Here is a 13408-nt window from a genome sequence, read left to right as displayed (position 1 = left end):
TATGTTTTGCCACCTCAAATATTTGGTTCATTACGCAACTGGGTTGAATAAATGTGTTGTGTAAAAGCTATATTCTGTATATACTCGCGATTTGATTAAAATAGCGGCAATCTGCGAGGTTTAAGTGGCTTTGATGTCAAGAGGTTCCGGGGGCTCCGCCCCGGACCCCAACCGCACAGCACTGCCATATATGAGTATGGAAGGGTTAAGCCATTGGCCCCCAAAAGTTCTACAAACAAGAACAAAAAAGAAGGAGGAAAGAAAAGCAAAGGAAAAGTGTAGGATATCATTTTATTTACTGAATATAATTTCAAAAATATCTCAAAGGTAGATTCTCATGAAAAAGGTGATTTTTTTCTCGGTCGCTTCGCTCGCTCGGGAATTATATTCAGCAGCTTTTTAGCACATGTGTCATACTGCGCCCCTCGTTTTTTTTTACTCTTCACGCTACTGCCGCAAAGAATCCTGTTCACAGTGGCGTTCAGACCACAAAAAAGTAATGGAAGAGAGAAGAGTGAAATATATTATTTTCTGGATATCGATCATTTCAAAATCTATCACAATAATTGGATTTTTATGTATTAAAAAGGTCAAAATTTTTGCTCGCTCGCTCGCAACTTTTTTTAAAAGATAAATTCTGCCCGATACGCAATATCTGGCCCTCTCAAAATAGTCGCCTCATTACACCATTACGCCTGTTCATACCATGATATGACCGGGAAATTTTTGGCTCTTGCCCCCCCCCCCCCCCCCCCCTGGCCACCGATCCCTGTTACGCCGCTGGTGAGGCTTTCATTCCATTTCGGGACAGTGACGGATCTGTCCCCATATACATACACAAATCCTTGCTATAATAATCGATACACTCTCGTTCTTTCGTGGTTTGAACCTGCAATCATAAATAAATCACATCGTGGTTAATTGCAATATAGGCCTATATTATCACCCTTGAATTTTAACCCGCCCGCCCCCCCCCCATCCCCGATGAAATGCAGGTGTCAGTGTCATATTCTATACATGACAATTGATACTATTCGAGTCATTTCGTTTGTGTGTGTGTGTAAGCCTGTAAGGGTATGTGTGGGTGTGCGTGAGGGTGTGTGTGTTAAGCTTATCGTATGAAGCAACGTTGTTTCTTGTATAAGTCGTGTAAATTATTTGACGGCTAATCTACTAATGGTTGCGGCATTGTTATCTTGGAAAGAGAGAAAATTGCATTCGAATTTTTCATCGCCAGCAACACAATGGTGCTCCCAGCATGGAAGTAAGCATCATCTACTGCCATCTATCAAACAAATAAAAGGTGATTAATTCTCGTCAGATCGCATTCCGAACGTTAAAAATTAAATGATTTTATGTTTAATATGATCATCTATCCACTTTCACTTTGTCAAAATTGTCCACGAAACGTTCGACCATGAAGGTATAATGGGTCGACATTGACCCTATATATTATATTGAGAAGTAAAGCAAAAGTTATATGAAATCTAAAAAAAAAATGTAATATAATGTTTATATCCTATTTTTGCGATGTTGTAATATTCATTAATTTCACTTTTCGCGACACCTTCCCAAGAATATAAACTAAAAACAAACAAACAAAACAAATTCCCTACATAATCGTTTCATTGGACTTTTTTTTATCGATTTCGATCATTGTACATTTGAGCAATATACGACCTGACTGATCAGTAATACTGCGAATGTTTAAACTTGCATGTCTTTGCGGAGCGTTGTGGCCCAGTGGATTAGTCTTATGACTTTGAAACAGAAGGTCGTGGGTTCGAATCCCAGCCATGGCGTAATTACCTTCGGCGAGAAATTAATCTACACTGTGCTGCACTCAACCCAGCTGAGATGAATGGGTACCTGGCGGGAATTTATTCCTTGAGTTGAAATGCCATCGCGCTGTAAAAGTCTGTGGGGCTGAAGCCATGGTAATATTAATATCCAAGTCCTATGGAAACGCATATGGACGTTATGACACATGATATGACATGCGCTATACAAGAACTGCGTTATTATCATTTCGATTGAAACTTTATGAAAGTGGTTAGGGAAATTCACGAATTCGATCAAAACTATCTATCCATCCTTCACTGTCTAATGACTGTAATCTTTTTTAATGCGAGAGAGCGTAGCGACCGACAAAGACATTATCTCACTTTACACTGTGGAACTTTGCAATTTTACACATCACATCGAGTATAGCCGTGAATGGAATGGGGTATGTGCCATAGCCCTTGAAAGGGGATATTTCCTTTACTTGTATGCGAGTAAACGTAGCGATCAAGCAAAGCAATCTACAAAATTTATTGGTAAATAGACACAGAATATCATCGCGACGCACAAAAAATACTTTTAGTGCTTCTCGAAATTTAAAAGGAATGCATCTGCCAATATTTGTAACAGTTTGTGGTATTTGAACTATTTCCACTCTATCAAATTTCACATTCACATCAATTCAACAATTTTTGTAAAAAAATCAGAAATTACCAGAACATATTCTTTCTCTCTCTCTCAATTTCTCCCTTATGTTATTTTATTCATTTTTTTTTTCTCAATTAAAAAAAAAAATGATGCCACAACGGTAAATACCGTACCACGCGTAGTGGTTCCGATGGGCCTGATACAGTATAATAATGTTTTATTTGACATGTGTACGTTTTTCTGCAATTCGTTCCACAACTTGTAAACATGCAAATATCGTTGGTGAATCAAATATATCCAATCAAATCATCGCCTTTTTATTTTCATTATCTGCATTAACATTTCGTCAATGATTATCCTATTAAACTGCATCAAAATGTTTTTCTTTAATCTGATTTACAAGTGATTTTTAACTATTATTTGATATGATTTGCTCTTCACTCTATGCAGCGTTCATGGTAATTCATGTCATGATGCGTTGAATTAGACAGGATTAGCCGTGTTGGAATCGCTACCAATCTCGGGTTTAAATAACTATCAATCAATAATAAAAGTAGGAGAATTTGAATGGAATACTTTAGTTTACATTAGCAGATTAGTGTCACCATATTGGCCTATGTTTCATTCATATCACTTCGATTTTTTTTCCAACGATAACAATGTCGTTTAGTGCTGTATACTCTTGATATATAAGTGAACTATGAACATTTTGCCCAATTTTGCGCACAATATAAGGTAGACAAAATAATTTTGCATTTGCAACAGGTTGGTAATGGAGGTTGCTGGTTTAAAAAAAAAAGTTGAGCTTGTAGAGTGCAGCGTCTTTGTTGTAGGACAAACATTATTATTAATAGTCTAGATCAAAATTTAATGATAAGAACTTAATTTACAAATGACAACGAGTGTATCATACCAGTTGATTATATTCAAAATAGAAAAAAAAATGGATAGGAGAAGACGAAATGAGAACGAGGGACTTAAGGTCTCCAGAATGTTGCTCCGGCACTACCACTCACTAATAAAAGGACAAGTGAAATTATGTATATATGGAATAAAATAAATGTATTTCCTTTGGGTTTGGCGACGAAACTTTTCATTATGAATGGATAAAAAGCAAGGAAATCCTTTTAGAAATGAACTTTCAGCGATTCAAAGATCAATATTTAGGCCAGCAAAGTAGGCTTAATAGGTGATATTTAGGACTGAAAAACATAATATGTTTACCCGACTTACCGTTTACGTCATCATAAGGAATATCACGACAAGGTTGCCCCATCTCCATTCCAAACAACTCATCTTCTCCACTGAGAGCTTGGTGGCAGCGACATGGGCACAACGTCAACAGCAACACCAGCAACTTCACCGGTATAGCGGTGTAAACTCCAGATACGCCCGGCATCCTTCTCCGTGATCCGAACATTTCGCGCTCACAGATGATTAACACAACCAAAATTTATTGTCTCTGTGTCAAATGACTATTAAGAGTAATTATCATGTCATTTCATTATTCAGAGCAAACTATTTTACTGATCTACGGGGAAAACATTAACGGAAATTAATTATTACAAATTCCACCAAGTGACGATGGATTCGCAAGAGATTCAGTCGGATAATGATTACCCATACGGTTGTATCGTATGTTGATAACTATGATTTTCCAGAATAAGCTTTACTAAAAAAGCAGGTCCTGGTACTCGTTGAATTCGAACTCCATTTTGGCCTCCGATGTCCGGTTAAAACATCTTTAATAATCAGGAATAATCAATATTCAGTCGTTATATCTTAATTGAAATATTTCACAAACAAGAAGCGTGAAGTTTACGATAATCATAATAGTCTCCTTTGATATCTTCTTGTATTGTCCGATGCTGATGAGTTTGCGATAAAAATCTAAAACAATTTACAACATCCACACTTCTACTGTCGCAAAACTATAGAAGTGATTATGATAAACAATTACAAGTCCGTCAGACGACAAACTACCCAACAGACGAAATTTATCATTTTGATGGAAGAGGAAGGCGGCGGAGAATGAGCGTTGTCATTGGACCGTCACAAAAAAATATTAGTCTGCCCTTTCAGGCTTAAGTGATCAGGTTTACTCAACAAAAGTTTATGAAATTCATGAGCGACGACTGTTTGGATAGAGGACAAAACGACCTAAATGTGACGTCACTTTTTATTACTTAAAGAAATATCATAAGGGTAGTAGCCCCCTGACCCAAGGTACCACCGCTCCCTGGCAAAAGTTTATTTCGTAGCAAGCAATAAATACAGAAGAAAGAAATCCACAGACAAGAGATATTTAGGTTGTTTTACTCTATATTAGCCATATACTATAAATTAGGGAAGGGTATAGGGGTACGCAGGACAAGAAAACAACATGGCTTTGTCATGATCGGTATGGTATACTAGAGAGGGAAAGAAATGAATTAATATTTTATCATTATTACTTTACTGAATAATGAAGGCTGAAATAGAAGACTAAAATAGAATTGAATTATGCTTAGCGAACTTAATAATGATTGAACATGATATATAGGATACAGTGGATTGAAAGAGACGATTTAATCATGAAGATTAATGTATTGTACTTGAAAGCGGAAATGACTTGAAGTATGGAGTGTAGGATGGGGACTCGATGCCCCCCCCAAAAAAAAAAAAAAATGATGATAATAATAATTGATAATTAAAACGACCAAGGGGAAAAAGAAAATAATGTGGACACAAAGAAAAGGGCAAAAAAGAATGAGTATGATATCATTATCGGATTTTTTAATAAAAATCTATCACAAAATTAGATTTTCGTTTTAAAAATTTAAATTTTCGCTCGAGTATGACTTCTTCGAACCCCCACCCCCATTATCCTTTATGTGTGTGTGTGTCTTTTTATGCAACTGAGTCTGAGAACAATAACGATGCCTTGCAAAATTTCAGGAGTAAGTTGTCGGCAAACTTCGTAGTTAATTTCGAAAGTTTTTTATCGTAATTCTTAGAGGATCATTATTATGTCTGCGAATAAAATACACAATCTATCTTTCTTTTTTTTTTTAATCTTTAATTATGATAAAGATTGTAAATGTTTTGTGTTCTATGAACTAAAAGGCAATGGTTCTTTATAACAATTCCATATTTCACTTTTAACTCGTTGAAGGTTTTCAATATACGTACTTTATTTGGTGAAATATTCAGAGACGAAATGATGCACCTATATCATAACAATTATAATAGTAATAATAACGGTATATTTACCAGGGAAGCCACTTCAGTTCCGAAAACTGTTCTCCCAGCGGGCCATGTTATTGTTATTACCCTGGCTTTGGCTCGGCTACCTATTGGCACTCAAACATTCAAGGAATTTCTTGCCACCGAGTACCCATTCGTGTCACCTGGGTTGAGTGCAGCACAACGTTGTGAAATTTCTTGCTGTAGGAAAACATGTCATGGCTAGGAAACGAACCCATGTCCCTCAGATTGAAAGGAGAGAGTCAAGACCACTAGATCACGACGCCCCCACGGCGCCCCCTTGTCCATATGAATTTGAAATAAAAGTGGCAATTGACACATTAACACTTATATCCGTACACAGAAGATGTATCTTTTTTATGATTATGGTTTTTTAATGAATTTATATAAAGATTTCATTTTTAAAATGTAATTATACATTTTAGAAACACCGCGAAATTACGAAATATCTTTGAAATGAGATTTCAGTTTAAGCATCCCCTCAGTCGCGTGAATGTTTAATTTTTTTGAAAAAACCCGACATCGTAAACATATTTTCAACACTTTAATTGTTAAAATGTGTGATACCCTTATAATTATCATCGTTCTTAATCTTGTTTCACTGCTCTTCATCATCTCGAAATATACACAGCAGAAACTGTGCATTGTTGGTGTATAGGCCTACATAGACCACGCCCATCCCTACTGGAAAGAACACAATGTCTCACAGTGAGTGCCACAGTGTCTATTCACAGTATGGAACACAATGTGAAATCACATCCAGACTGTTAAATTTGAGCATTTAAACAGTGCGAATCACAATATAAACGTAGTCGATATTGTGAACACGCCGTGAACAGTCAGATTGTCGAGGTGTCCACAGTGCGAAAATATCTTTACACTGTTGAATATGAGTATTTTAACAGTGTGAATGATATTCTCACGTAGTCCACTATGTGAACACACTGCGATCACACTGTGTGACACTGTGTCATTTCCAGCAGGGATTATTATCCTCTGGTGTTTAAGTTTTGGTGTTATTTCAACACTTTTGGTGTCATTTGAAGGTGTCTACGTTGGGACATCAACAGGTGTCTGATTGTTAGAACACGACAGTTTTTACAGCATGGCAATTGAGGAGTAATGCCTTTAATGATATTACAAAAATTACACCATATCGATGACATTGGTATATGTAGTACGAAAACCCTACTCTCAGAACAATAATACATTCCTTGCTCTGCCACCCAGATGTAAATTTCATTCTTGAGCTTTACCGACACACATATATATATATATTCAATTGAATTCTATACTAAGCCTATTGACGGATGAATTCATCACATTCGTAAGTTGCCTGATGTACAATAGAAAACCAAAATTAGTCCATTTCCAAGTAAATTATACATTACATCTTCTCATATTGTGCAGATAATAAACACGGTAAACAATAAACAGCTCCGGGAAATCTTCGTGGGGGCATGCGAAAAAAAAAATGAAAGTGCATCCACTGCGTCTCCCGTTGGCATGGTAGCGATACAGCCTTTGGAGGTTGTATTTTTGGTTGTTCATCGTCGTGAAGGCACGGATGATTGCTTATTAATGCCATCTTCTCCCCGCATAAAATGACACTCTATCATCTCCAACCATTGGTGACGATTAAACCCTATTGTATTTGAGATGGTGTGGTAATAAGTTCTTCACCCCTACTGTATGGTACTATTATCATATCTAGGGTAATGAGAAAGTTCGAGTATGATTCGTTTGCCTCAATTTTCTTTGTCCTTCAAAATCTCATTATACACGTTTCTATTTTTCATAAATGCATTAGAATTTTTGCCTTGTACCTTTAGGCCTACATTTCGTCCAGGCCGGAGGATGGATACATCTCCAGCATTGTTGGGTGAGGATATGACCATTCTAATCCTTATCTTATATTTACCCCTTCAATTTTGAATAAGCCTACAAAACAAACCAAAAAAGTATTTCCAAAAAATATAATAGATGATCAAATGAATTATACGTTCTCTCACTTCACCCTCTTGCATATAAATGTCTAGATTGTTATTGTATTTTTGTTCTTCCTTTCTCGCTCTTGAGTGTACAAGACCTATAAATGAGAAAGTTCGAGTATGATTCGTTTGCCTCAATTTTCTTTGTCCTTCAAAATCTCATTATACACGTTTCTATTTTTCATAAATGCATTGGAATATTTGCCCTGTACATTTAGGCCTACATTTCGTCCAGGCTGGGGGGGGGGGTGGATACATCTCCAATATTACTGTTTGAGGGTATGACCCTTATAATCCTTATCTCATATTCAACCCTTTAATTTTGAATAAGCGCACAAAACAAACCAAAAAAAGTATTTCCAAAAAATATAATAGATGATCAAATGAATTATACGTTCTCTCACTTCACCCTCTCGCGTCTAAATGTCTAAATTGTTATTGTATTTTTGTTCTTCCTTTCTCGCTCTTGAGTGTATAAGACCTATAAATGAGAAAGTTCGAGTATGATTCGTTTGCCGCAATTTTATTTGTCCTTCAAAATCTCATTATACACGTTTCTATTTTTCATAAATGCATTATAATTTTTGCCCTGTACATTTAGGCCTACATTTCGTCCAGGCCGGGGGGTGGATACATCTCCAATATTATTGGGTGAGGATATGACCCTTCTAATCCTTATCTTATATTCAACCCAATTTTGAATAAGCCCACAAAACAAACCCAAAAAAGTATTACAAAAAAATATAATAGAGGATCAAATAAATGATACGTTCTCTCACTTCACCCTCTTGCATCTAAATGTTTAGATTGTTATTGAAGTTTTCGTTCTTTTTTTTCTCGCTCTTGAGTGTATAAGACCGTCACCGTGCATCATCAAATGTTTTAACGTATATAAACATTGTATGTTTTTTTCTTACAATGAACTGTCGTCTACAAAAAGGTTCGCATCAATACAAGATGTAAGGTAACATCTTCTCTACCATCTATCAATACATATATTTTTTCAATAAAATTTAATTCATGTATATCTATCATTATCTTTGGTGATACAATTGGAAGGCTACTATACTAAAACAGGAAAAAATCCTAGTGACCAATAGCCTGTATAGCCTTAAAAATTAGCATAGAAATTACATAAATGTATCAACAGTAAATCAAGAGATTGGAATAAGAATATAACAGTAAAGAGCTGGTATCTTGCTTGCTCAATGTTTTTGCCAATAAAATTATAGAATACAGTATTGATATACTCTATTTTTTGTATTATCATTTTCTTTCGTTCGAGAGGGTATGGATCTTCATATAAAAGGTTATTTGACCTGGAAAGATTTTGTTCGTTAACAAACTTGATTCTCATTCATTGACCGTTATAATTTTTTGCCCGCATGAGGGGTGGCAAATGTTGACGAATGGAATTATCAGACGTGTTAATAAAATAAACAGTAAATTATCAGAATAGAAGCAGCTCCGCTAACATGATTTTAGTGCAGACAGATAATATGCTTATTCTTCTATCAACGATCCGTTAACAGTATAGGCTCGATCACAAGGTGAAAACATTATGTTTTTATTACGCCTTAAAAGTAGGCTTGCGAGAACGCAGCTTCGAAAAGGCGCCATAAAGATGGCACCAATGAAATTTTGTTCGATGCTGATGAAAATATGATTATGATACATAATCATAAAGCGGTAATTTAATAAAAACATCGATGAGACAGCTTAATCATCCTACTATATATCATCAACGATCGCTTGAATAAGGCTGTAAACATCATTATAAACGTCATCTTCGTTCACACAACAAGAATGTATATAGTGCTCTACCAAGTCTCACAAGATTGTTAAAATAATACCATGCAAAATGAGTTTGTAATTGTATGACAGCTGCATGTGAAAAACTTTACTTATTTATCTTTCATCCCTTTTATCTCTACTTTTTAATTGCATATTTGTAATTTTGATCTATATTTTGGTATAATTATTGTGAATCCAGGTGCGGACCCAGGATTTTCCAAAGGGGGGGGCACAATTTCCCGAGGAACGAGGAAAATTGAACAAGCAAAAAAAGGGGGGTAACACAAAATTCAAGGTAATTTCGTCCACGAAAAAAGGGTCCTCCTTTCAAAAGGGGGCACACTTATAACGGCATATTTACATTACAAATTTGTATTATGCCTCTCCTCAAGGGGGGGGGGCACGGGCCGGATGTGCCCCCCGCCCCCTGGTTCTGCCAGTGTGTGAAATCTTAATAATTTGTAATTCTTCTTACATTATGTTTTACTGGAATTGTGTAAACATCTAAAATTCGGTCTGTTACTGCCAATCATAATTTTTGGCAATTTTTTGTTATTTTGCAACAAACCTGAATTGAATGGAATCGAATTTGTTAATCGTTCCTCCAACATCAGTTCTGATGATTATGACTAATGGTGAATATTAATTTACTCATGCAGTCCATGTTTTAAGGAACAAACTAAAACGATTGATACCGTAAAACAAATTAAAAACAGCTATTAAAGACTTATTCAAAATGTACATCAACTCAAAAAAAGTGAAGTCATTCACTCACCTTTTTCTTTTCTTTATATTTTTTTTATTTTCTTTATATTTCTTGGCTTGAGGTCTTTTACTGGCCTTATTTACACTAACTTCCCTTTGTGTCTGCCTACTCCTTTTCTTTCATCCCCTTCACTAACCTGATTGGTCTTCTCTACTCACTAATGCCCCTTTTGTCTCCTTGTTTCTAGTGTTGCTGTAGCTTGTCTGTGGTCTATATCATGGTTGTTCCACTTTATATGTTTGTCATTTTGCCTCCGACGAAGATTCTGCTAGGATCGAAAGCTTAGGCCCCTTTTGACTTTCTAATTTACTCCATTGGCTCTCTTTTATTAGATAAGCAGTTTTCAGCAGCTTCTTTTTGCCTTTATATTTTGAAGCGCATAGAGACATGGTTATATTAACGCGCTATCTAAAAACTGATTACTATTATTATTACTCGCAAATTGTGAGAACATCGTGTATTTTATTGTACCTTAAAATCTAAAAGCAGCCTTAAACGAGCACAGTTTCAATTAGGCGCCATAAAGTTAGCGCCAAATAAATTTTGTTCAAGCTGATAATCATCCAGCTTCAAAAAGCGGTAATAAGATGAATAGATTGATCAGACAGCTTGGTTATGCTACTATATCAACGACCCCTTGAATAAACAATAAGCAGTAGCCCTACTCACAATCTGAAAATATTACAGTGCATTTCTTGTTCCTTAAAAGCCAAAGTAGGTTTATAATTATATGAGCACTGTTTCAAAATGGCGTCATAAAGTTGGCGCCAAATGTAAAATTTATTTCAGTGCAGATGAAAATATAGAAGACATAACCGTTACCAATGGCTTGAATTCAGCCCGAGCAGTGGGGGGGGGGGGGAGGGGTGATAGCCATAATCATATTGAACTGAACATTTAAAAATTTGGGGAACACCCCGCCCCACATGAAGGTAGACGGGGATAATTCGGTATGACCGTCATGTGCATAATACTACCATCTTCCAGTTAAAGGCCTATTGAAACGATTTTGTTTATGGCAATATTGTGATGGATTTGTTGTGATATGAAGTAATGACCTACAGTTAATATCAATATGCGAGCGAGCGAAGAGAGAGAGAGAGAGCAAAGTTTTAGTTGGAAGGCAAAATGGCATCCAAAAAGTGGTGTGTAATTAAAAGCGGGCAATGTTTACTTAGGCATATAGACTTTAAATGTGTACATTATTATACTACCATCTTTGAGTTAAATGCCTATCACTATTTGTTATTGCGATAACTATATTGCAATGGATTTTTGGTGATATAAACCACTGAATTACAGTTGATAATCAAATGCAAGCGAGCGAGCAATTATATTCATTAGTTGGAAGACAGAATGCTGGCCAAAATTGTCTTTCAAGACAGCGGTGTGTAATAATATTATTGGAGAATTTTTTAAGGAGTGAGCGAATTGAGCAAGCCTCGAAAAAGTTCAGTCGTTTAAAATGATATAATACCTTGGATAATACCTTGGATGTAGGCATATAAAGTTGATAACTTATTTGCCTCTCGGTGATATGCATGTATGTATGTTTGTTTGTATGTATGTATGTGTGTGTGTGTATGTTAGTATGTATGTATGTATGTATGTATGTATGTATGTATGTATGTATGTATGTATGTACGTATGTATGTGTATGCATTGCAGAAGATCAGAGGATAAAACGGGTAAATTATCAATAACGTAAACTTTAGAAGAAAAGGATTAAAGAGTCCAGATTTCCGTGGAAGTGGTTACGGTACACCATGACTGCGTAAATTCCTTGAAGGACTGAGATAAGAGTGGAAAGAGATAGAAGTGAAATGGAAGGGTGAGAAAGTGGAGGTTGGGAAATTGTAGTCCTTAAAGGACAAGTCCACCCCAGAAAATGTTGATACGAATAAAGTAGAGAAAAATCAAACTAGCATAACAGTGAAAATTTCATCAGAATCGTATGTAAAATAAGAAAGTTATGAAATTTTAATTTTTCGCTTATTTTTTACAATACAGTGATATGCACTACTCAGTGACAAGCAAATGAGACAGACAATGATGTCCTCACTCACTATTTCTTTAGGTTTTTATTGTTTGAATATACAATATCCCATTTTTACAGATTTGACAATAAGGACCAACTTGACTGAACCTTGCTTGTTAGATTTTTCTTTTTTTATTAAAATCAACTTTTCGTTGGGGTGGACTTGTCTTTTAAAGGACTGTAAACCAGAAGAGGTGGAAAGCCGACTAGTATAGGCAGTGTGAGAGGCTTGAGCCCGGGGCTTGAGTAGGTGGCTGGATTGCCGGGTTTGAGAGTTGAGAGAGGCTTGAGTCGGCGAATGGAGTTGCAGAGCAGGAGCCGAAAAGAAGACTCGACTTTCTTGTACAGTCAACCTGTCCGAAACGTCTAGTCTTCTCCCTTGTTTTGTCTTGAAAACTGTGGGGGGTGACTGTACATGCCATTCCCCCATCTCCTAAGTATTAAGTATTGTTTTATTTAAATCTTTATTTATTTTATTTCTTCATGAATTGAAATCAACGTCTTTGGCTCTGAACTGCCGTATGTTCAGAAGGGGGGGGGGGGTGACTTGCCCCCCGAAAAGTTCCTTGACGAAGACAAAAAGAAAGAGAGGGAGAAAAAGAAAAACATTGAAAGGGGAAGTGTGAATTATGATATCATGCAGTAATGTTGAACATCATTAAATTTTGTTGAACATTGTACCGAAATCTATCACAAAAATTTGCAAAACTTTTGCTCGCCCTCGACTTTTTAGAAATTTTCCCACATAGGCAATGTAAGTTGTGCCCCTAATACGTTTTTGTTTTCTTGTACCCCACTGGCCAAGATATATACCCGCTGACACCAACAGAACAAAAAATCCAGTTTAACCCTCCACAGAGGATGATAGCCGTCCAATGATTTAACGTAAATACAAATAGCTTACAGATGGGGGAGGGGGGTTGGGGACACGGACCCATTTTCACGACCATGGGGAAAAAACGTTAATAAGAAAGAACTAAAAGGAAAGGTAATATGATATCATTTTCTGAATATTATGCCCAGGATAATACAATTTTTGTATTAAAGAAGTCACAATTTTTGCTCGCTCGCTCACGGTATTTCATTTATTTTGCCCAAAATGCTTTCTCTGGCCCCCTCAAACTTTTTGCTCATTACACCACA

The 13408-nt window shown here is 36.2% G+C and overlaps 1 protein-coding gene across 1 annotated transcript in view; it reads right to left on the bottom strand.

Annotated features, from left to right (window-relative positions):
• Window positions 1–3829, bottom strand: part of LOC129270178 (polycystin-1-like) — a 72924-nt gene extending 69095 nt beyond the window's left edge. Inside the window, exon 1 of the mRNA XM_064106016.1 lies at window positions 3664–3829. Coding sequence (XP_063962086.1) covers window positions 3664–3829 — 166 coding nt within the window. The remainder of the gene's footprint in view (window positions 1–3663) is intronic.
• Between the last annotated feature and the right edge of the window lie 9579 nt (window positions 3830–13408).

This window comes from Lytechinus pictus, chromosome 10 (genome assembly GCF_037042905.1).
Source record: "Lytechinus pictus isolate F3 Inbred chromosome 10, Lp3.0, whole genome shotgun sequence".
NCBI lineage: Eukaryota > Metazoa > Echinodermata > Echinoidea > Temnopleuroida > Toxopneustidae > Lytechinus > Lytechinus pictus.
The sequence above is the reverse complement of the archived record's forward strand: the minus strand, read 5'-3'. Positions and strand labels throughout refer to the sequence as shown.